At 40.1% G+C, this 26,595-nt stretch overlaps 1 protein-coding gene across 5 annotated transcripts in view; it reads left to right on the top strand.

Moving 5' to 3' along the window:
- brsk2b (BR serine/threonine kinase 2b) overlaps positions 1-26,595 on the top strand; it is a 184,598-nt gene that overhangs the window by 78,718 nt on the left and 79,285 nt on the right. For all 5 annotated transcript variants that reach the window (XM_053617324.1, XM_053617325.1, XM_053617326.1 and 2 more), the window contains one exon: positions 9,022-9,116. In XM_053617324.1, the coding sequence (XP_053473299.1) occupies positions 9,022-9,116 (95 nt within the window). The remainder of the gene's footprint in view (positions 1-9,021; positions 9,117-26,595) is intronic.

The raw sequence follows: 26,595 nt of genomic DNA on the forward strand, positions 1-26,595 counted from the left end.
TGCTTTGCCCTAACTTAACCAAAATGAAAAATGTAAATTGGACCAAGTTATTCTGAATACATGGCATTTATAAAAACCAAAATGCCTGCTTCGGGTACTATGCCACATTAGACACTATTACAATGAATTGTTCATCACCAAGTTCTTGCAGGAGGAGATCTCCCTAAAGTACCAAAAAAAAAAGTCCAGCTCCATGTAGGTCAGAGTGATTGGAATGATTAAAATTTGAGCAGGCAGTGTGTTCCCTAGACACCATTTAAAATGCAAAGTAAATACTCAGTGATGCAGGTCTGCACAGATGCTTGGCATGTTAGTGTGGTAAAAAATAGCCTCTTAAAGTCCTGCAGAACACACATGGTTAGCTCCCTGATATCATGGTGTGTGTGTGTGTGGGTTGATGGAGATCTCCAGATACTCCTTCCTCCGGGCAGGAGCTATAAAAAGGCCTAATTGAAAGATTTTCACTGCCAAAACGCAGACAGGGAAAAAAACCCCACAATGGACATGATACGTTGGGTTTGCTGCTGGCTGTATCAGAGGTGTGTGTTCTTGTGCCTGACTGTGGCATGTCATCATTTGAGTAGATGCTGCTGCTGCCCGTGAAAGAACAAAGTGCTCATCAGATTCCATTTCTATAGATGTCTTTTGGACCAGTGTGAGTGGTTCAGGATGGTACATGTATGTCTAACATCATAGATGAATAGACTACATTAGGTTTCATCCATTCGTTCATTCGTTCGTTATTAAATTAAAGTTCATCTGTACAGTCATTTTAAACCATTAAAATAATGTATGCACAAAAGTGTAATAAATAATTGAACACATTTTTTATGTAAAAAACCTGGGGACATTTTCACACTTTATCCTTTACCCTGAAAAGGATGTATAAATATTAATGAATAGTTAACCACCAGCTAATTAACTGCTAGTAAACTAGTTCACATTTGTCACGAGTTTAGCTTGAAGGGGTGGTTTAGGGGTTAGCACGTTTGCCTCGCACCTCTATTATTGGGGGTTCGATTCCCACCTCTGCCCTGTGTGCGCAGAGTTTGCATGTTCTCCATGTGCTTTGGGGGTTTTCTCTGGGTACTCTGGTTTCCTCCCTCAGTCCAAAGACATACAGGCTGATTGGCATCTCTAAATTATTCGTAGTGTGTGAATGGGTGTGTGATTGCGCCCAGCGATGGGTTGGCACCACGTCTAGGGTGTCCCCTGCCTTGTGCCCGGAGTTCCCTGGAATAGGCTCCAGGCTCCCTGTGACCCTGTGTCGGTTAAGCAGTACAGACAATGGATGGAAGGATGGATGGATTTTAGCTTGATTTTCTAGCTTTCAGAATCAGTTGAGACGGAATCATTAGAAAATTGTCATGTGTAATTTCATTGCTTTTAGTGTATGGTATATATTATGATTCAGGATCAAACCGAGGACCCTGGAGCTGTGACGTGGCAGCACTTGAAAATTTTTGTAGCATGTCAAATAAATGTGTATATCCTTTTATCTGACTTCTGTTGTATTTGATGTGTGAGACCAACCAGGCAGTGGGAAGTGTCTTCCTGTTTATGCTTGTGCAAATATGGGTCTATTTATGCTTGAGTGAAAATAATAATCTTGTGTAATTCTTGATGGGAAAACCATCTGAAAACTCAAAGAAAAATATTGACATGCATCTAGTAGAAGACAACTCTGCTAAAAATTATATACTGTCTATATCATTATATACTCTCTATATCATGTTATAAATAGTACGGCATCACTTGTGCATTCTAAATTTGGTATAGTTTTTGCCACACTTTGATATGGCAGTATGTGGTTAAGAATGAAACCTACGCATCAGCAAACTGTGACTGTTATGGATCATGACCCATGCTGTCGGTTTGTGTGTGAGCGTCCTCCCAGCAGGCCAGAGCTCAAGAGTCTGGACCTTGTAAAGGCATGTAGTATATTATCACCTCTGTACAACTGTTGGATAAACTGGCGTGTAAGGTGTGAGAGGTACATTATCTCCTAATGGCATAACAGATCCGAACACCAGTCTATATGATCGGAATCAATCATAGAAGAAGTTTAAAAATTATTCTGTTGTTATGTCAGTATTCTGAGTATTGTTAGATAGGGAGCTAAATAGAAACCTAGACATTTCTACAGAATAATGCTTTGTAGAAATCGGTACATAACAGATGCACATATGGTGTTGCAAAGTTGTGAAATACAGTTTTTCGATGAAAAAAAGAGAAAAGCTGGCCGTAAACCGTAACAAGAGAAAATCACACATGGATCACAATGCATTATACATGCAGCCTGTACGTAAAATAGTTTTCACACATTTCATTTGGACTCGACCAGGCTGCATTCGCTTCGGTGTCTGCTTAATTATAAAGCCTTTATGCTGACACTGAGTGTATTAATCAAATATAGATCAGTGAGACCGCAGAGCCTTGACACAGCTAGAGTGTGAGTACTATTGTCTGCAGAAGCTGAGATGGAAATAGGAGACAATCAAGAAACTCAATGCAGATACTCAGTAGTGAAATTCTGTGCAGTTAAAAGAGGTGTTGTTAGAATGTGTGTGAGAGAGACAAAAGGAGGGGGAATATGAAAGACATCAGTAGAGGAAGTTGATGGGGGAATCCCTGCTCATCACTGATGCACTGATGATTTGGCTAAAGGTTACAGGCAGTAACTATGTATAACCCATGAACTCTCATATACTGATTGGTTAAAAGCTGTCAGTGCCATTCCTAAAGCAGTTCAATTTTATACCTTTGTTGGGATGTATGTCATTTCTTTTTCCTTCCTTCCTTCCTTCCCATCCTTCCTTCCTTCCTGACTGACTGACTAAATTCCTTCCTTCCTTCTTTCCTTACTGACTTCCTAAGCTCCTTACTGACTTCCTGACTGACTGACATCCTGACTTCCTGACTAACTGATTGAGTTCCTGACTGGCTTCCTGATTGACTGACGCACAGACTTCCTGACTGACTGACTGACTTCATGAGTTCCTGACTGACTTCCTTCCTTCCTTCCTTCCTTCCTTCCTGACTGACTGAGTTCCTGACTTCCTGAATGACTGACTGAGTGATTTCCTGACTGACTTCCTGACTGACTGACTTGCTGACTGACTGACTTCTTGACTGACTACCTGACTGACTGACTGACTGAGAAATTACACACTCCTTAACGAAAATAATAACCGTGGAGGATTTCTACAAGTTGCACTTTTGAGAACCTATTCTACCTGCCACAGTCAAACGCAAAGTCTTCAGCATCTATATCTTGCTGTTTGTTTAATAATCACACTTGAATGATGTTTGGCTGAGCCGGATTAAAAAGCAGACTCGCATGCTTCTTGTTGTTATGGTAACATTGGCACCAAAGCTTGCTCCGTGCTCCAACTTTGGATTGGATTAACTTTATTATGTAACATGCATACAAATGACGTTCATCTACAAAGTGCCCAGTTTAGTGTACAAGGGGGTACTCAAAAATTCCCAGAATTCTAATGTGGTGTGCGCAGTGGGCGTGCACACCTAAGTGATTTTACATTGAAGTGCTTACGCATCTACGAGAAAGCATAAGGGGGAAAAAAAACGTCCAAAGAAAGTGGTGCACCCAGAACTGGACTTTGCACCAGGACAATGCACCTGCACACCCACCACCATATTCATCAAATCTCACTCTGTGCGATTTCTTTTTGTTCCCAAAATTAAAAATGAGAGTGAAGTGGAAAAGATTTACCACCGTGGAAGAAATCCAGAAAGAAAACGCAGGAGGCTTTAGACATCATGACAGAAGATGACTACAGGAAATGTTTCCAGGAATGAGAGAAACACTTGGACGAGTGTATCTCATCACAGCTCAATATATAGATCATTATTATAAGCTTACCGTTGTGAATCAGGGTAAGGTAAGGAGACTGTGTTGAACGTACTTGCTCAGTAATTGATTTTTGTTCATTTTGACCAAAAAAGTTCTGTACTGCAGCTTTAAGTTTTTGTCATGCCAATGTAATGATGCTTCCCCAAACCAAAAAAGCATTTGGTTTCAAGAAACGAACAGAAGTTGCTGATCAAGAGCTGACGGTTTTGTAGTGGAAACCCAGACCTGGTTCATGATCAGGCACTAGCTGGAGAAAAAGCACCAGCACCTTGTCAGTGAAATCAATACTGCTTTAATTCTCAAGGCTTTACCTCATTCTCCACTTTGTGTCTCATTTCTTGATTTTTCTGTTTCGTTAATCTGCCCATTTTTTCTCCCCTGCGTTCTCAGTTTTACGTTAAGATTCGACAGCTCTGTTCACACATGTCTCCGCCATGAGATTTCAGCTCTTGGAATTATCGGCAGAGTGTTAGCGGACAAATCTCTCATGGAAGAGTGTTGTTTCTCTCTGTAAAAATGACAAGAACACTGCATGTTGACCTGCTGGGAGAAATGTTTGACTCAGTGATGTTGATCTGTTTATCTGTGCAGCACAGTGACTGAAGAAGGTCAAAGCGTGCAGATTCTCTCATTATCTCTAGCAGAATCTCAAACATGAGATTCCATAAACTTCTCCTTGGATAATGAAGACATGTTCCCTGTAGTTAGTGTAATACCCTTAGTAGGAAATTCATATGCACTCTCGTAGTAGCCTGCAGAACTACACTTCTACACAATTATAATTGCGCACATCTGGCTTTAATATTAAAAGAAATGATCATAGACAAAAGGGAAAAGCTGAGACTACATATCAGTGGTTTATAGGTGAAGTCCTGATTTCCAGAACTGAGTACTTTAAATTAGCATTTCTCAAATGTTTTAGTCTTAACACCCCACAGAAATCGGTAGCGTACATGTGCAAGTGATGAAGCATAAATGTGCGAATACAAGCCACTGTTATGAGATATGGCTAACTCGTTAAGGTTGCTTCTGGATGACCAATTGGTACACAACCCCTAAATATATTAGTTTATTTCCCCCATCCACCAGGGAGGATGAGAACTAACTGTACATTCACACATCCAGCGATTTTATCACTCCAACTTGCCAGTAGATGTAATATGAAATTGCCAATAGGTGTTCCTACTACTGGTTGCCATAGTAACATCATAGTAACATCAGTGGGTGGCACAACTAGCATTACACGTTTGACAACAGAACACTTTTCTTGCCCCTAAAATGAAACATTCTGAAGTGAGAGCATTTGTATATAAAATTCACCAGTGTATCATATCCTACGAGATGAAGGAGGAGCAGTGTGTGCTCTTTGCCATTGCAGCCGAAATCTGCGGCGAAAGTGCAAGCGTCAGGGTCCATGAAACAGTTCGGACTTGCAGGCAGCATGGGGAGTACCACCGGCTGGTACAGGAGCTGCTGTTGGATGAGGTCCGGTTTTAGCAGTATTTCATTCTGGATGGGACTCAGTTTGAAATGCATTCTTTTAGGATATAATCAAGCACATCTGATTGCCTATGCGGTAAGGTTACTCAGCCAGTCATGGTATGGTATGCTATTTGTCATGTCACAGATGGTCGACACGGTTAATTAATTAATATATCATATCATAAATAATTGGCTAATAATTGGCTCTTGCCAACCGCAAGAGTTCATTTTTCCTCCATCTTTTCTGCACTACAGTATCCAATAGGAGACGGATCACGTGTGCTCTACTGTCTACTGTCTTCACTCCCATTGGTAGTTGCTGCACCAAGTTGCTCCACATTTGCAAAAAGTTCAACTTTTATCAACTTTGTCACCATCTAGTCGCCAACAGTTTCTGTCGCTCACGTCGCCGGAAGTCGCTAGCTCTCACTGAAAATGAATGGTCTCCGGTCGCATTGTTGCTGTGAGTCGCTGTATGCGTGAACTCCGCTTAAGACATGCTTCCTATGATGCGCATGAAGCCAGCCAAACGCATCTTTTCAAACTGCTGCTCACGGGACGGCACAATACACTCGGAGGTGAGCGCTGTCCGTCCCCTTCCGCATTCATGAGCTCACAGATGGCCATGATTGGCAAGTGATGCTGTGATTGACAGGGGAGAGGGAGTATGCCATCCCACTTACCCAAAAGAGCACGGCCAATTTTGTTCTCTTGGACTCCTGCCCTTGGATAGCTAAATGTTGGCGTTCTAATGATGAAATCATAGGAAATCATATAAAACCATAGCATTCCTTTGCAGAAATAGTGTGTATGTGTGTGTGTGTGTGCGTGTGCTTGAATGATACGCTGTAATTTGGCATGCATATGCTAACATATGTGGATATGTTTCCTAGGCTGCGTGGAGGTTTTGCCCGCTCTTTGTGCGGATGCCCTTGCACTCCCACTCTCTCTTACTAACATGTGTTGAGCCATTCATTTTCCTGTTACGTATGCATTTATTCATATTGAAATGTTTGACTGAAATCCAGATTAGCATCCAAACAGAGGTTGTATGTTTTCTGGACAGCCTTCAGTGTGTTTCCATATTGTGCAAGAATGGACACTTCATGTTCATGTTTACTTGTACATGCCTACTGTTTGAATAATGAATTCTTGGAGGCTTTCAGTGCATCGCTGCAGAAGAGCAGCACGTGGCTTCTTAAAGCCATTTTCTTTTTTTCCCTATACTGGCTGTAAGGTTTCGTACAGGTGATAGTTGTTCAGATACATACACTTTTAAGCTTCACTTTCTACTAGGCAATATAAGTTAAACATAGAAGAAAAAAAATCAAATAAAAAGAAAGACTAATATGATGATACATGAATGAGAAGGTGGCAAACATTCAAATAAACATCTAATAAGAGCCTACTATACTAATCATTTATATTGTGTTAATTGTACTTATCATGCTAGTAGCTGTAAATTTGGTTTAATTTAACAATATGGCTTCCACCCTTATTATTCGGCAGCTTATAAAATAGCACGTGATCCAACAAAACATATTTTTTTCACAATGGTCTTGAAGTACAGCAGCAAAAAAACATAAACTTTAGGCCAGGGTGGAAAAAAAGCTGTATCTGCTGAATAAGCTACGTAAAATATTTATTAAATATGTATGACTGTATGCTGACAGTTGGCTTAGTTGTGCACACAAATTAATGAGGCCATGAGAGACTAAATCCAGGTCAAGAAATCATCATTTGTGTGTGCAGTGTACACTGTTTTATCATGCTTTTAATTCACTAATTTGTTCCTGTTGATAAAATAGTGCCAGTGTCTGGGTTAATTCTGGTTAATGTGCTTTCCTGTTTAAAAAAAACCCAAAACAGGCCCACGGTTTAAAAGATAATCTGACAAAGCACTCATCCGCTGTAGTTCCAGCTCACTTTAAATAAGTATTGTTCTTAATTTAATTTGTATAAAAATACTTCCTGGAGATTCTCAAGTATTCAGTCCTCATGCAGTGTGTTAGGTAATGTGTTGGGTTTTTTTTAGTAGCATGTAAATCCGTAGTTACGTCTGAGGTCCGAATATGATGTGTGCAACTTTAAATGATTAACACCTGATTTTGACATCAGCCTGTTTCATATGTATGGCTGTATCTCGAATCACATTCTTATGTACTACTCTAGACTGCTTATGCGTATACATAACTGTCTAGTGTGTTCACACAGAGAAATGCAAAGAAATATACTATAGCAAGTATACTGTGTCAAATGATGGGCTATATATGACGAGAAAACTTTTCGCACTAATCTGCATAGGGAAACAGAAGGGGGAGAAGCTTGTATCAGACACAGGACAGAATCAACAAGGTTATCACTGAGAGCAGTGGAGATCACTAAAAGTAAATTTGTTAATGAACTGCTGAGATTTGGAAGCAATCGGGATTACTATAAGTTAAATGCATATGAGTTTTGATCTGTGTGTTGTATTGTGTTTGTTTTGGTACCAAAATAATCCCAAGGCTTTTGGCAACATATAACATGACACCAATTAGTCAAAAATAAATAAATAAATACAAAAAATAAAAATAAAAAGTTCTTTTAAATATAACAGTGATATTTTATAGTTTGCCTCGCACCTCCAGGGTTGGGGGTCAGATTCCCACATTCGATCTGCATGCGTGGAGTTTGCGGTACAGAACATGGCTGGATGAATGGATAGACAGCTGACACATTATTCTGCCTGTGCTGAAATAAAATACCACTTATCTATTAGAAATTAGGCTATTTTATTAACTTAGATATGAAAAAAAAACAGGCAAAAACAGACACAGCACAATATTTTCACTTAATAAACTACCTAGCGAAAGTAAACAGTCGTTACATGACTTGCATTTTAAGAATAAAAGTTAATGTTGACAGATTAATGAAGATTAATGTTAATTTTATAGTGTGTGATTCAGATCTACTGAATTATACTGTGTGCCACACTTTATAGTGCACTATGACCTTTACACCCTACTATATTAGTCCATGTGTATCGTTCTGCCTTGAGACACGTCTGTTAAAGGCAATTACACAGAGATGAAATATTCATTCAGTCCCTGGATGCAGGATCCTACATCGCCTCACACCTTTAACAGGGAATGAAGGAGACATTGGCTTTACGCTGCCCTTCAGGCTCGAATGACACATGGACATAAAAGAGAGGCAGGGACACGTCAGATGTGTACAGCCCCTCAGCCTTGTGGGTAAGTCTGCAGGGAAATCAACAGTTTGATATGCAGAGGCTGGCCCCAAAAAAAAAAAAAAAACGCATGGCGGTAATAAAAAAAAAAAAAAAACTGCAAAGCCGTGGCATTTCGAGACGGCGTGTGATATATGGGCTGGGCTGTTGGGCTTTGAGTGAAGAAGCAGCTTCTTTTTTTATGATTGCTCTGACAGAAAGCTGTTCAGGGATTTCCTTCATTGATCTGGCCTTGTTTTTGTTTATGTATGTTCTCTGACATTTACCGTGCTTTTTTGAAAAGTGCGCTGGCGTATACATTTTACGCATGATGGAGACAATTTTCATTTCAGATCAAAGTGCTGAGAGAGGCTCTTTATTGCCACTGAGCATTCTTTTGATGAAACACTTTTATAACTTTTTTTTTTTCATCTCCTTTCTTTTGTCTTAGGCTTGGTGAAGTTGGGGGTTCACTGTGTCACGTGTCAGAAAGTCGCCATAAAGATCGTGAACCGGGAAAAACTCAGCGAATCAGTATTGATGAAGGTAAGGTCATTTTAAGTGTTTGGTTTATGTACATGCCTCTGTTTTTTAAAATGTCTTTTCTGAATAGATTTACTTGATAGTAATGCAGTAACCTTTCAGACAAGCACAAACAATACATGTAATTGTAACGGAACCAAAGATCTGTTTTCTTTTGAGTTTTCATGACTCATAATTTACATTGTGGTATAATCATATTTCATTGACTACTGTGTATGACTTCAAATTCAGGTCCATATTTATTGTTTACTGTACATTTATATTTGACCCATACAGTAAGCATCCTCATACATTCACTCATAGAGCCTGCATTTATAAAGTATTTACTGATTAAACACACATGCAAACTTGATACCATTCACACACACACACACACACACACACACAAACTAATAGGTTTGATGGAAGATTGCACTGAATTTGCTATGGCTATTGAGAGCATTTCCTCCCTCTACTTTTTTACAGAACATCATTTACACAATTATTCTTTCTAAATCATCTGTAACACACCCATTAACTGCACAAGCTATTTATCAGATTACACCCGCAAATTAGCACTCGTTATCTGGGATCTTAATAAATCAGGGCCTTAGGATGCTTTCACACGTATTAGAATAATTTATACCCATTTGTTGGTGTGCTTTCACACTGTATATAATTAAAATATAATTAATTTTTTTTTTTAAAAGTTGGTTGAGAGGTATGTAGGGTTAAATATGTACTCGTAAGAACTCTTTCAGTCATTGGTCAGAAAGACGAGAATTGAAAAAGGTAAGCAAAGCCTGTCAGCCAAGTATGTGTAGACATCACAAAAAGAACTAGTTCAAATCCACCTTTTTGTTGTTGTTGTTTGTCGGTGCAAACATCCAGAACACATTGTATTCCAGCTGTGCTACAACTTTGTCCTTTGTTTTGGACTTTTTTTTGTTTTGGTCTGCACCTGAATGCGATGTCTGTGTCCTCACCTGTTGATGAACCGCAAAAAGTGGGACAGTGCAGAAGGGTTTAATTTTAATAGACTAAACACTGCATATGTGAAAGCAACCTTAGTGTGTGTTACATATCCAATAAATTACACTTATAGGGTCTTTCTTATCAGTTTCATAGCATTGCTTCTAATTAATTAGGTGTCTACTTCAACACCTGGATATTCCTGGAAACTATGCCAGACTTCTTTTCATTGACTTTAGCTCCGCCTTTAACTCAATTCAGCATCTTCAGGTAATCAGGAAACTAGATTGACTGCAAGTCCCATCACCACAAGTACACTGAATTTATAATTTCCTTTCTAATAGACCACAAGTGGTAAAGGTGGACAATGCATTATCTCCCATTATTGTTCTCAATGCTGGTGCCCCTCAGGGGTGTGTACTTAGTCCACTTCTTTATATTCTCTATACAAATGGCTGTTAGAATTCAGTCACCACCACTCATTACTTTAAATATGCAGATTCTTTTTTGGACTATCAACGCTCCATAGCACATTTTAGTACATGGTTTGATGATAATTTTCTCCACCTTAATATCAAAAAGACTAAGGAACTGGTTTTTAGCTCTACCAAAACACTTACCCATCCTTCCAGTATTACCATTAACGGAGAGATGGTTGAAAGTGTGGAGCATTTCAGATATCTGGGCATTACATTGGATAAACATCTCAACTTCAATCAGCACACTCTAGGTATTTACAAGTGCTGTCAACAGAGACTCACAGTTATTCATAAACTTAAATATCTGTCTGTTCAGCCTAGTCTGCTTCTTCTTCTGTACTGAAGTATTATTGAACTGGTTCTTATGTATGGTGCCATTTGTGTTTTCCATATGCTAACAGTAACCAATAAGGACAAACTTTTGAAAATAACTAATTTAACAAGAAAAATTATTGGTATTCCCACCCCCAATTTATCAGACTGTGTCAATTCATATACGCTCCGGAAGGCACATAAAATTTTGAATGACCCAAACCACCCACTTTATCAATATTTCAACCCCCTTCCTTCTGGCTGCAGGTATAGACTACCCATGTGCAGAAAGGCCAGCTATGGTAGGAGTTTTGTTCCTATGGCTATACGAGCGTTAAACACATAGGTAATCAGCCATTGTGATGCCAGATGCATTTGTTGTATGATGATCCTTATGTTTTTCTTTTTGTCCCCTTCTCCCCTCTATGCCTGTGATTGTTTATGTCTATATGTATGATGTTGTTATGTTTTTGTTTTTCTACGCACCCACGGTGGAAACAAATTTCCTCTTTCATGACCAATAAATTATCTAACTATCTATCTATCTATCTAATGGTGATCATTGATGATGATGATGCTGACTATTATTATTAGTAGTAGTAGTGGAGTTTCTCACTGTGGTCTCCTGAGTTGTTTGGGCTGCACTGAGGCCAAATGTAATCTTTGTGATGCTAGACAGCTGTCTAAGGTTTCTTTGGTCCACATAAAGTGATTAGCATGGATGCTCTGAGTCCAAAATAAAATTTTTCAAAATATATTTTACAGCTTGTGGTCAGAAGCCAAACATTAAATCCCACAGACCTGAGGATTTGACGCTGATTGTTCAAAGTTCAGCCGAGGTTAGCCGCAAACCTGTGTTGTCATTCTCGGTTTAGAATGAGGCATTGCAGTGCGGTATGAATGGAACGTGACAACTTTCACGCTGACTAGCGATGTGAACAGTGACTACTGATGAGCGTCGCACCATGTTGCAGCACTCTGTACCTCTTGTCCTTTTGATGAAAGTCAGTGCCTATACTCACTGCACCACACACACACACACACACACACATACCCATAAACACATGCACTGTTCATATCCACATCCATGTGTTTGAACTAATTGATCATTTTTAGAAAACCTTGCCTGGGGTCTGATGGGAAATGAATGGTCCATAATCTGATTAAGGGTAATTGCCTTTGATAGGGTGCAGTCGCAATACCTAGGAACAACCAGATGTGACTGATTTGAAGTTAATTGATGTAAAAGTGGATGCAATTTCATGCAGCCCTCGAGCCTTGCTCTCTTACATGCTCTGTTCCAAGTGACACGCTCATGCACATGTGTTTTATGAGCAATAACAGTTTGTCCTCATATGAGTCGCTGTCTCATCGAGTGAACATCTATTACCTCTGAAAACCCAAGACGGTGCACTGCAATTTGTGAGCTACTGTCAGAAAACAAGCCCATCATCATAGACTGTCTGATTAGACTGGAAAAATCAACACAACAAAACCCCCGATCAACATGAACAGAGACTTGATGCAATCTTTATCATGGCTGTGAGATCATTTCTGTTGATAAAACTGCAGATTCTTATATTTCTTCCCTGTGACAACTTCACACAGTCTCTTATTGTCTACTACAAGGTCCTTGTGCATGCAGGACTGTGATTCACCCCCCCCCCCCCCCCGCCTCCCTGATATAGACGACCAACGATGCTCTTCTGTAAAGGTCTGCTGACTCAGCAAAGAAAGCGATTTGCTCCCAATTACTGGCTTTCGCCATTTCTGCTGATGCTCTTTTTTATTCTAACAAAAGGTGAGGTTTCAAATGGAAAGTGCACCTCAAAGTTTTGACCCACTTACCATTATGTGCCATCTTTAACCGTCCTCATATTGGCTTCATTATATGGTTAATGGTTCATTAACTTCTGGAGGACCGTAGGCCGGTTGGGATGTAGATGGAGGTGATTGGCTGAAGGCTGTAATTGTATGACTGGAGTCCCTGGGCTCTCTTCCCCAGCTGCTCTCACTATTCTTGGTAGGAGGTAAAGCTACACCTGCCACCTACGGAGATGTTGCTTATTTAATTCATTACGGTAAAGTGCTGTATGATTACACAAGGGAGCTCTAATCTGCAACACTGGGATTTCCGTGGAGACCATGTTTGTACAGATGTGCCCAGTGGTGAGCCCTGCATTTCAGGTCATAATCTTGAGAAATAAGGGTTTTTAATAAGTGCTCTTTGGATAGTTATTGGTTGGGCCTTGTACTTATAACCTTCTGATAGGGAAATACTCTGTTTTAGGGTTCTGCCTTATATTGTTAAAGGTTGTCATCAGAGTGACAAACCAAAGAATCCCTTAGACTACCTTTTAAAAAAAAAAGTGTTATAGGTTTTTTAATTTAATAGATCATGGTGTGGAAAATATTTGTATATTAGGAAATCACTGTGTATAGTACACGTACTCTCAGGACTGAATTTGTTGACTTGATTTCAGAAGCTCATAGCTGTCATTGTCAACACAGAAGTGGCACTGGCTGGACGTATAATGTATGTTTACATAAATCAAGCGAGGTAATAGTTAGGCTATAGATGGCATTGGCAGTCAGTGGTGTATCTTGGCCTGGAGTGACTTTTTCTCAAAAATGGTTCCACCTTATTGGAAATGAAAGCATGAATGGTTGATTCCACTGTCATACAATAGTTATGCTGGTGGTTAGTTGGCCACATAAGGCCTGTTTAGCTTCTAACCAGTAGCTGAACCTGCAAGACTGTATTCACCTAGACATTAAAGTAAATCCTGCTATAATCTGCTACTTTTCAAAATATTAACAGTGAAATGAAAAGATTATGGTACTTGAAGAGCTTACCTACAACAATCATGGTGATTCAAATTATATATGAATAAATTACAGAGATTATAATAGCACGGTGGCTTAGTGGTTAGCACATTTGCCTCACACCTCCAGGGTTGGGGGTCCGATTCCCACTTTCCCTTCAGGAGTTTCCTCTAGGTCCTCCGGTTTCCTCCCCCAGTCCAAAGACATGCATTGTAGGCTAATTGGCATCTCTGAATTGTCCATAGTTTGTGAATGGGTGTGTGATTGTGTGTGCGATTGTACCCTGCGATGGGTTGGAACCCCATCCAGGGTGTCCCTCACCTTGTGCCCCAAGTCCCTTGGGATACGCTCCATACTCCATGCTACCCTGTGTAGGATATAAGCGGTACAGAAAATGGATGGATTTGTTCTCAGAAATACTTAGTGCTTGCAGCTGGTGGTTGTTTTTATGACATTTCATTGAATTTGTCGGTGGTGAAATTGATCCACACTTATTTATATTTGCTGCTTCATTGTGAGGCAACAACAAATTCTGGCAAACATACAAGGACACAGGAACCATTAAGCCTTTAGGATTCTCCTGTAGTATAACGTTGATTCATTTGTTCTAAAAGTCACCAAGGAACCTTGTTTGCTTCTTGTTTTTTTGAATCATTTTTTTTTCCAGCTTTTCTCAAGGTACTGTTGTCATGGGAACATGACATGATTGGCCTAATTAGGTGAAGATTGTGCTATTTGCCTTTAGGGGGAGTGATCTCAGAGTTTTTTGTGTATAGGAGAGGTGTTCTGCAATGATGAGAGAACTTAAAGTAAAGAGAGCGACCTCTTAGAAAGTACCAAGTTTCTCTGCATGTACAGTAAAACATTGATTTCTGTATATATGCAGAGTTTTGCATGAATATGAGAGTCGTCAGTCTTCTGGCACGGTTTATTTTTTTCTGGTTAGTCAACCTTTGCCCCAGCTGTCTGTTGGATTTCTGCTCTATGTAACCTCATATCAGCTCTATTGTGTGTGAAGTGGGAGGCAGATGCTGGAATACCCCACCTGTCCCTCCCTTGCAGGGATAAATGAATAAATAACCAGCAATGACTGTATTAGCATAGTTGCAGACATTCAGCAGGAGGTCACCTGTCTTTGTTTTTCGCTTATCCTTTTATTTCATTTTGCCTCAAGCATAACCCCCCATTGGTTTCCATTTGCATAGTATGGAATCTTTGTGCGTGTGTGTGGGGGGGGGGGGGGGGGGTTGGGACCTGAAAATTGCAACTGCCTATGCTTTTGTCTGCGATTCAAGATTCTCTATGCAGTTGTGTGTGTGTGGGTGTGTAGATGTGTGTTCGCAGATGCATGTCTGCACCAAGGCGGGGGTGATGTTGAGTGTCAGGTAGTCACGTACGCAGATCAGTAGTTTGGCATTTCGGAACAGGGCTCTCCCAGCCAGCAGCATTGCCCTGCCTGGCCCCTCCTGAGCTAATGAAGTCATCTCTGGCATTTTCATGCACGCAGGCAAAAAAAACCCCACGCTGACTCGCTGTGAAGTTGCACTAATGAGGGTTATGTCAGAATTCAACCTGAGCTGATTTTCCCTCGCAGTAGAGAGCTGATTTAAAAGGTGAAGCATAAAACGCATCTTAAATGGTTATCGATTACAGACAACTTTGTGTCTTTAAAATAGCACAGGCAAATGGTAGGTCAAAATAAGTTCTAAATTCTAGCTCCAGTTTCTTTTGCTTTTGACGCTGAGGCAGATCTGTGCTCTCATGTGCTTGCATGTCATTTTCACAGCTTTGAAACCTCTGAAATCACGGGTGATGCTCGTTATTCAGGCGATAATGAATCAGTCTCGTTTGCTTCTTGAGCAGATACGTCATTAGTGTTCGGCACAGGTCATGAGCTAAGGCTCTAGGGGTGATAAAGGAAGATGATGCATGTAAAGGGAGATGAGTCCATGCAGTAGTCAGCAGGTGGTGCAAGATGCAGCTGGGTCCTCAGGGAATTTGCTAACATTTCTGAAAGCGAGCTGTGCTTCTCCTGGGAGATGCCTAAGGAGAAGTGAGGAGGGAGGAGGAGAAGAATCATACAAGCTGGACCCCTGCAGTGAGCAGATAACTAATGCTTTGAATGGGTGCCATGCACAGCACTTTGGAGACACAGAGAGAGACAGAGAGAGAGAGAGAGGAGAGAGAAGAGGTTGCACATGAGTGAATCTCTGACTAAGCTTGTGCTCTGCACGTTATGGTCGATGGATGATGGATGGTGCCACCCAGTGTGAGTGCACTCGCATGATAACCCACTAGCACTGAATTAACATTAAGAGGAAAAGTCAGGGAAGCTTAACCACCTACAGTGTAACACGACATGTCTGCTTCTAACTCACTGCACTGCATTCACTTGACTGCTTTGGACACCCGGCAAACTAGTTATGCAAACTGGTGAAATCTGATCTGGAAGAAAAATGATTAGCTAAATTCAGGTGGACTTTATTCAAATGTGTCCATGAAATGCACTGGGATTAGCTAAGGGTAAGGGTAGATTAGGGTTTGTCATAACTGATGGCTGTCAACTCACTTTAAAACATGGACGAATAGTAATAATAATAGCAGTAATAGTATAATAGCAGTCTCTGGTATGTCATTGTCATTTTATACATCAATAAACATACATTTATGGCAAAAGCTTGGCAAATGTGGCTATATTTTCCTTTCTCTGGGTTCATTACACATTTGGGTAATGAATTGTTGACCAGAGGGATGTTTACCTGATCTGAGTGGGGAACATTTTTATTAGCTTCTAAACATCATATGGAAGAGCTACTTATTTGATCTAATAAGTAAATATTATAACATAATGTAAATCATGTAATACTGGGTGGGTACTCGGTTAGGTAGCTTTCTAGAGAGACTCATCAAGCTAGCTAACATACTGGATGGCTGATCAAACAGGTTCACCCACCTCGAGCATTTATTCTTTGATTGTTGTACCAAAACAGTGTATCAGATTGTGTGTGTGTGTGTGTGTGTGTGTGTGTGTGAATGTGTGTGGGATTGTGCCCTGTGGTGGGTTGGCACCCTGTCCAGGGTGTCCCTTGCCTCGTGCCCCGAGTTCCCTGGGATAGGCTTCAGGCTCCCATGCGACCCTGTGTAGGTATTGAAAATGGATGTATAGATGGATGGATGGATGGGTCAGATTTTTTACTTCCTCAAAGACAGGTTCAGTGTGGTCCGATGTTGTTTACATGGTTTCCAGAACCACACCCATTCCTTTCGCTTTTCTTGGTGGAATTTACAGTGGCAACAGACTGAGAAGGTCAACCCAGACTTCTCTATCTCCAGTCACAGAATTCACCTCCTCCTGGGGGATCCCCAGACGTTCCCAAGCCAACAGTGAAATATAATCTCTCGACCAGGGTCTGGCCCGGGGGGGTCTCCGTCCAATAAGATGTGGCCTGATACAGCTCTAGTGGGAGCTGACCAGGGGGCATCCATGTAAGATGCCCTAACCCCACAATTAGTTCCTATCAATTTGGAGAAGCAGTGGCTCTGTTTCGAGGCTTTCCCAGATCACTCTCACTCTATCATGGAGAGTAATCCTGCAGAGGAACTTCATTTCCGCCACATGTAACCGCAACCTTATTGTTTGGGTCACTACCCACAACTTGTGACTCTATGTGAGGATAGATTGAGCAGTAAACAGAGAGCTTTGTCTGAAAACTGAGTCTTGCTTCACTGCCTCAGACAGTTACTGCGCATCCCATTGTTTTCTGGATGAGAGCTTTGAAGAGCCGAGGACTTGGAGGTGCTGATTTAGTCTCCTTCAGTATTTCACATTATGAAAAACCATGCTTTCAATGATATTTTTTATTTAATTTAAATGATATTTATTTTATTTATTATTTATCTTGGACTTTTCCCAAGTCAACATTTAGTGTCCAGTCAGATTGTTACTGTAATAATAGAGAAAGTCAGTGTTATACTGTTCTGACAATACCTAACAATCTCTTCACACTCCTATCCATAGGCATGCAGTAAATATAACATAATGAAGGCAGACATGGTGCAAAAACGAAAAGAAGACAAATGAATACCCAAAGTGATTCTGAACTATATTCACTAGAAATAGATTTACTCTAGACCTGCTGTGTGGCTGGCCTTTCCCTGACGGCATCCTAGTTAACTAAAAGCTTTGCCGCTGAGCTGCGGTTGCCGTGCAGCTTGGGAAAACATGAAGAAAATTACAAAAGCGTCTTTTTCCCAAAGCCAATTTCAACGGCTGCTTGAAAATCCCAAACCTGTGCTTGCTCAGCAAATCATGACATATAAATTGCCTGCGGTTCATCTCTAGTTTTTCTTTCGTCATACTATCATGCATCTTCTGCAGCAGGGTCAGCAGCCTCATGCTCTCAACATCTACTCTCGGGCAATGCTCACACTCAGCACCCAAACACACCTGCTAATCACGCAGCTTTAAACAGCGTCAGTGCGTTTTAGTGCGTGCATTGCTGACACTGTGCTGAGTGATGTGAGCAGTCAGCTCCACGCCGCTTCCGGACTTGCAGCCTCAGCCTGGCCTCGACAGCACGGCTCCGAGAGAGCTGATTGCCCATCATGCTGTACTTTAGAAATGGAGCACGGTGCCTCAGTATGACACTCCCTCCACCACCTCCTGTGTACTCACTGTGAAGCTTGTCTGCTTGGACGATTCTGTCAGCCATGCAGCAGCCTTTGCTAATGATGTCGACGTGTGCTGGGCAGGCTAAGTGATTTGAGATGATGTTTGTTTGTTCAGCGTGCGCTCTACCTAATGGGAGGACGAGGCAGAGGTTGATGAAGGAGCGGGATCGCTCAAGCAGTGGAGATCCAGCGAGCGCAAGAACATAAGCGAGATGCCTGTATGATTTAATGTACAATTTGTCTATTGAAGAGTGTGTTTCTGACGGAGGGCCATATGCAGGACCAAATGAAACAAAATTCTGTTTTATAATCAACTCAGACCTGTTTTTGTTTGCAGGGTTGAAAATTTACATTATGTGTATATAATGAAATAGCATTGTTAGAAGATATATAATTTATAGCTCGGGCGTTCAACTAAAACTTAAAGTCATAACAGTCCAGTTATAAAATCCCTTGCATTCAAAGGTTTGGATAAACAACTAACATGACTGAGTAGCGACAGTGGTTAGCTTTTACAGACATTAATAACCATTAATAATTAGTTTATGGCTATAAATAAAACTATGGTCCAGTGAGCTACCTTCAGCTAAATAATTTACATAAATGCATGTGATTGGATAAAGCCAAATAGAGGATTGACGACAGAACCCGTGCTGGTACATAATTGCTTCTACAACAGTGTTTGTTTGTTTTTCACAAGTACCAGAGTGAGAACCTATGAAATATGATACTGGGTCAGCATCCAGACCACGGTCCACCAGATGACAATCCCTGGTTTATAGTACACTATATGGCCAAATGTTTGTGGACACCTAACCATCACACACTTACGTGGGCCTTCCCCAAGCTGTTGCCACAAAGTTGCAAGCATACACTTGTCTAGAATGTCTTTGTTTGCTGCAGCATTACAATTTCCCTTCACTGGAACTTAAGGGCCCCTAACATCTTCCAGCATGACAGTGCATCTGTGCACAAAGCGAGCTCCATGAAGACATGGTTTGCCAAGGTTGGCGTGGAAGAACTTGAGTGGCCTGCACGGAGTCCTGACCTCAACCCCACTGAACACCTTTGGGATGAACTGGAATGTGTAATGTGCACCAGACCTTCTCGCCTGTCATCAGTACCTGACCTCACTAATACTCCTGTGGCTGAATGAGCACAAATCCCCACAGCAATGCTCCAAAATCTAGTGGAAAGCCTTCCCAGAAGAGTGGAGACTTTTATAAAAGGGAGGTCCAACTCTGGAATGGAATGTTCAACAAGCACATAAGGGTGTGATGGTCAGGCGTCAACATATTTTTGGCCATATAGTGTATATAGCTTAATTTATAGTTCATGTACGGTTGAGGTCATAAGTTTACATACACCTTGAACTTTTGAGCTGGATGATCTGTGTAAATTGTTATTATTCTGTTTAAAGGTCATATTCCTTTCATTTAGTACTGCTCTTCAGAAGCTACATAAGAGATTTACATGTTTCCCAGAAGACAAAATAATAACGATTTACACTGACCATCCTGTTCAAAAGTTTACACCCCCTGGCTCTTAATGTATCTTGTTGCCTTCTTAAGCATCAGTGAATGCTTGTAACTTTTGTAATAGTTGTGTACGAGTCCCTCAGTTGTCCTCAGTTTGAAAAGATGGATCTCAACAGCATATAGCTGCTGTTGGAAATAATTAAATATGCAGTATATGCTGGAAAAGCAAATAAGGTGCAGGACCTGCAGGATTTTTCTGAAGAACAGTGGGCGGTTTAACTGCTCAGGACAAACAAGGGACTCATGAACAACACTCACAAAACAGTCATTGGTCATCCAGGTAACAACTTTTGAACTGGTTCATTTTTATAAATTCAGTTAATATTGTATGTTGTGGACTATATGTAAACATCTGTTATGTGAAATAGCTTCTTCAGGGCAGCACTAAATATAGTGCTCCTATTTTTTTTTAAAAAATTATTAACACTGCAGATTTTGCAAGGCGTGTGTAAACTTATGACTTCAACCGTATTTTCGTATCATGATGTTAATGGAATTCTTGCAGAAAGACTAATATATAGCATTTGTTTATAACAATCTGTAACTAGGCTAACAACCTCAGGGATAGATCATTTGTACCTTTTGTATGGAAAATAAATTTAGCTTACCTTCCAAACTCGATCTGTATAATTAGATCGTAAAGATGCAGTCTGTAATTTTTAAAAGTCCTTCTAGAGCTACAATCATAGCATTGCCTCAAAAAATGATTTGCAATGTTGCTGTGCATCTGAAATGATTCTTCATTTAAACGTACAGTCAGTGATTTTGACAGAAGTTATCTAAAGCTAGCTGTTTTGAAACCACACCCCAAAACAAATGCATGCTCATTTCTGGAGTGGGACGTGGAATCCTTGGGACGTGGAATGATTCACTGGATAACGGTTGTCTATGTGCTTTAGTTTTTACTTACATCATCTTGCAGCATCTCAAAGACCAGTATTTTTTCAGAGCAGAAATATAATTGACAGCTGTTGAAATGCAAGGCTACTTTGCAAAAACATTACCTAAATTACTGCCCACAGGCTTTTGTTTACGTTCTCTGACCCAAGAATTAGCCCCGTCTCCAGCGGGAACATTGCTGCTTCTTTATTTGGCCTTTATTTATTTAAAAGGTAACTTGGCTGTGCGGAAGAAAGAAAGCTTGTCATTGTTGTCAATACAGTTTTACCTCACAGGCAGCAGAGGGCTTTTAAAAATTACAAAATGGACCACTGTGTACCTTTGAGGGAACAAAAATATACCTGTATAGCATTCATTTTCCGAGTATATGTTTGTTTCATTCTTTTCAGATCTCTTTTCTTGGTACTTGAAACACAAATCTATGCAAAATGTGTGATTATGGGATTTTTCCACTGTTTTTGGAGTGGGATTAGTTTTCCATCCCACACTCCTGGTTTGTGAGAGAGAAGCAAATAAAGATATTAGAGAAAGAAGTGGAAGTGAGCACAGCGTAAGAAGGTAATAAAAGAAGAAGCGGTTTGTGTGGCACCACAGCAGGAAGAACAGTAACCGAGTGCTTGATGAATCACACCCGAAGCTAATCGTGTTATCTCCACTCTGTGATGACACCACTATCATTCTCTCCTCTCCGTTTCTCTCCTCTCTGATAAATGATTACAGACTGTGCATCTCCTCCCCTGCTCAGTGGGCAGACTGTTGTCTTTCACAGAAGAAAGCTCCTCCTCTCTCCACGATACGAAAGCAAAACAAAACAAAAGGAATGGCTGTGGGTTGCTCCCTACAGCCTGGGGCTATTAGCATTGAGCTAATTTTTTTTCAACCTCCAGGCACAAAGCAATGCCTTTCTAAATCACCTTTTCCTAACCCTTATGCTCAGCTGTCCCACAGACCCAGACCATCTCTTGTTGATTTTATATCAGTAACTATTTTAAACTATCTTCATCTGTTATTTGCCATATAAACTGTATTGATGGAAGCAGCCACACAAAAGCCTTGCTTGAGGATCCTCCTGATGGCAGGTGTGTGTGCGAGTGTGTGTGTGTGTGTGTGTGTGTGGGCAGGAGTGAACAACAATACAATGAAAATTAGGCATCAAGGAAAATCACCTTTTTGTTTCATGTGTATAAAGAACAGGTTTAAAAAAACAGACACTTTTTTTTATTTTACCAGCTTCTTGCCAGCTCAGTGGCTCAAAAATAATATATTGATAGATGTTTTAATAATGTTTCATGTCAAATTGTTTTTTAATCATGTTTTTAAAAACAAAAACCAGCAGAACCTGCTAGCTAGCTAACAATAAAAGAAAGGTAAACATGCTTCCTATATATATTTTAATATACTTTTCTGCCTCATCTACAGTAATATACTGTTTATTGGTAATATACTGTTTATTATAATGTTAGCTTCAAGGTTCAATCCCTTTAACTGTACAATACCATGGACCCTTTCAGTACAGATTTATTTTTTTTGATTCAAATATAGGCTCATTATTTAAATGAAGTGCCGTCTGGGAAATTTTGATGTTTTCTACTATATGAAGTTTTGCCAATTGTAGTCATTCATGAGCTGAAATATGTTTCTCTTTTGTACGTACCTCCATAAATGAAATGGGGAAAATGGCATTTAAAGATTGTGTCCCATTTCTAATGAAAGACATCAACATGAAAGTCACCACTGAAAAAGAATTGGCACAAAATATCAAATGGCAAATTCTGTGTAATACATTCAGTTTGTAAACGCTCTAAATACCAGATATTAAATGATCCACAACGTGCACACACACACACACACACACACACACACACACACACACACACACACACAGTAGATCAGTAGAGTTTGAATAGTAATGAAATAAATGGGAAATGGAAATAATAACAGTTGTAAACTGTGAGTGCTTTTGATGTCGTACTCTTTATTTGTAGTCTAGTTGGTCTGGGTTTTGAATCTTACATTGGTCATTTCTCTGAGACATGCACTCAGACCACTTGACATGCATGGAGACACAGTATTGTATACACGAGCTAACCAATTCCCCTAACTGTCTAGTGTCACTCTGATCAGCAGAAGAACAAATTATTGTAAAATTGTTGAAATTTCAACTCACAATTCCCGTACACCTTCGCATCACTAGGAAGTCCAAAAACTGCCCATTTTGTCCTGAACAAAACATATTTGCTTGATTTTACTGTTGACATCAGCTGTTTGCTTTATTGAATGTTCTACTACCTCCCACATCGTCTCCTTTGGGCTTCTGCTTGCAATTTTCATCCTTTTAGCATGAGACAGTTATTCAGAGGAAGACAAATCAGTAGCCTGGATGCAGATTTCGTGTCTGGGTTTTTATTCGTAGTTGGCCAGCAGAGCAGATAACCAAAAACTGTTTCTTCTTGAGTTTCGCAAAAAATAAGCATTTTCATTCCATGTATAATTATGTTTCAGCTTAACGTACATCACAGTGGTGAGTCGTGTGACTTTAACACACGGTACTCGTTCCGAATCCCACAAGATGCTTCAATGCACACGCTGGCCGAAGCAGGGTGTGTTTTACCATATGGTGGTTTGTACTAGATGAGTTATTTAGCATGCACGGATTAAAGACAATCTTTTCAGAATCAGGAACATGCAGGGACGTGGATGCACTAACAATCCTATAAAAAAAACAAAAACGCAGATCTGTCATATACTGTTATTCATCTGCTATCACAATGTGTAGTCATCATGTGGTTAAATAAAGTCACTATCTAGACTCTTTCTTGCAAGAGATCCCAGAACACAACACCAAGTCTTGTAACCAAAATCATAGCCAGTATCTTTATGACTTGTTTGTTGATGGTGTAAACTTGATGTAATCTAGAGCTGCAATAACTAATCGATAAAATCGATAATAATTGATTATGAAAATCGTTGTCAACGAATCTCATTATCGATTAGTTGGTCTGCGCGCGGTACGTTTACTCATTACATTACTTCTGTTCCGAAAACACGCTTCGGAGAGTAAATACCCAAGTCCCAAATGACATACTATACACTTACACTATGCACTGCGTACTCTACCGTATAGTGCAGTGTTTCCGTGGAAAGTATTTATGTGTTACTTTTCATGGATGCAAAAAAAGCACTGAATTAGGACTACAGTCCTAAATTAATAATATACGTTCTGGTGTGTGTATTAGGTTCTTTTCAGTCATATAGAATTGGACAAACAGTTGTGGAAAGTTTTAGTCTTAAGTTTATATTTGTAAACACTCAGTTTGTGGATTTTATTTTAAATAAATGAAAAAATGGTACTGGAAATGCCATCCCCACCCCCATCCAATTAATCGATCAAGCTGAAGAAATGAATAAATAAATAATCGGCCAACTAATCGATTATGAAAATAATAGTTAGTTGCAGCCCTAAGGTAATCCTAAACTCATTTGTTTAGTCTGTATTAATGCACTTACCTAGCTTGCTTGCCATACATTGTTACTTTTTGTGGTTTCATGGCAACCAAAACAGACTGGATTAGCACACTGGAGCTTTTCTTTCTGCTGGGCTAGCTAAAGAATTTATGATTTGTCCACTCTTGAATAGGGTATATAATTTTGTAGCTTCTTTTTGTTCCTGGACCCTGCTTTCATCTCAAGAACCACTTGATCCAGGAACAGCAACTTTAGCATTTGGTGTGTGCAGGATAATACATATGGTCTGGCAGTGGGTTTATCTCTGCTGCCCTGTCAGGACCTCATGCAGCTATTTCATCTGCAGACATCAAATGGACACCATCAGAGAATACACACAGCTTCACACGCTGTTGGCCTGTAACGCTCAGAACCCTACCTGTAAAGTTATTGAGATGGAAATGTGACCTTGTACCTCATCAGTTGACATGCTCCTCTCTGCCGAAGTGTAAAAATGTTTCTGCTGTATCGGTGACATTATGTCATGAGTTTGAGCTCTGTGCTTCACTTCACATGGTGTGAGTTGTGTGTGTGAAAATGGTCAAGCTGTTTACTGAAGGAGAGTAATGGAGTTATTTGCACACTGGGCAGTTGCTCCAACAACAGGTGGTGAGTTTGATTTATGCTCACGTTACTTCAATTAATTACCCTTCCCCCTTAACATAGACTCACATCATGTTTCAATTAAGATGGGATTTAAGCGCTGTACACCTCCTGAATCAATGGCGATAATTTATTGAAATAACAATTCCCCAATCAGACCAAATTGATTAGGTAGCTGAGACAAGGGATTACATAAATTAGCCAGAACACAAGCAACCTTAATAAAATATTAATCTGTGTCACTGTGGCTTGTGCTGTACGTAAAAGGTTTATTCTCATTACAGTACGTTAATATCATCTTTATTAAATAACATGTCTACTGCTGTTAGAGTTCTTTCTATCGTTTTACTTTTAACAGCATTTCAGACAGAATACAATTTATTTTTTTGTATACAACTGTAGAAATTGTATACAATTGTATACAATTTCTACAATTTATACTTTCAGTCTTTTTAACCAGAAACTATTTTTTGCTCTGGTGTGTGTGTGTGTGTGTGTGTGTGTGTGTGTTTTTTTTTTTTCTTCTCCTGGGCTTCCCTGACCTTGATAATAGCATCAGCTCACCCACAGGGTAAAAATTACAGCCTAGACATAAACCTTTACTCAAACACCAGAATGGAACATTTGATATATGTGTCTTTGTAGTTGAAGCTTATTGGTTAGATCAGTATAAGAGCTTGTAACTGACTCTCCCCTGGTGGAGGTTGTTTCTGCTTGCTTCGATGGATGATTGTATCAGTGGGAATTGGCCCCAAGGAGTTACGAAGTGGAAGATAAAGTCACTGCGTTACCTTTATTATTTGGTCCCTAGAGTCACCCTTGACCTTCCCGCTTTGCCGCTTACTGGCGTTATGCCCGAATGGAGATGAGATGAGTCCAGAAAAGGTCCATTAGTGGAGATTTATAACTGTGGTACATGTCCACTGAAGCTTGACTATGACAGCTGGATCGATTTGTCGTGGACGTCTGGATGTCTTGATTATGATGGCACGCAGGCCCTGACAGAATGTGAAGGTGAAAGGTTCACTGCTCATCTTTGGGGTGGAATGACTAGGGATGAAACGGTTACCGGTTTCATGATAAACCACGACGGCTAGTATTACCGTGTCACATTTAATTATCATTAAAACCGTGTGCGATTATCGTGATTTAAAACTTGCGGTAAATGCTGCCCACACACTCCCAGCACGAGTCTGATGCAGACACAGCATGCAACATTGTTTTTTGAGCGTGAAAACGGATGCTACAATTAAAAACCGAACGTGTCTAATCAATTCACCATGAGCCGAATGAGTCAGAGTCGCAGCACAGATCAGCAAGAGTCAGATTTCCTTTATCATGTGATGAAAGTGAGGTGAGCTGACTGACAGGAAGAGTGAGAGCTCGACGTTGACGGAAGATTTGGTTTAATATAAGCGAGTTTGTCATTATATTGTTTTGTTGTTGTTGTGTTTTTCATTACGAATAATAAAGAAGCCACCATTAAAGTAATTGCCACTAATTCGAAGGCGAAAGTGAAATGCGCTCGGCCACACGGGCATTCATAAGCAATTTAAAAGCGAGGAAGAAAAAGAGGTAAAAGTGCCAACGAAGAGCCAAAGCCCCCTTTCACAGCAACTTTCTTCTGGCAAGCTCTGTCGACATGGTTACATTCTTCTATTAAGTTTCCCTCAGCATTTTTATAATATCCAAAATATG

The sequence above is a fragment of the Ictalurus furcatus genome, chromosome 27 (genome assembly GCF_023375685.1).
Source record: "Ictalurus furcatus strain D&B chromosome 27, Billie_1.0, whole genome shotgun sequence".
In the NCBI taxonomy this organism is placed as follows: Eukaryota; Metazoa; Chordata; class Actinopteri; order Siluriformes; family Ictaluridae; genus Ictalurus; species Ictalurus furcatus.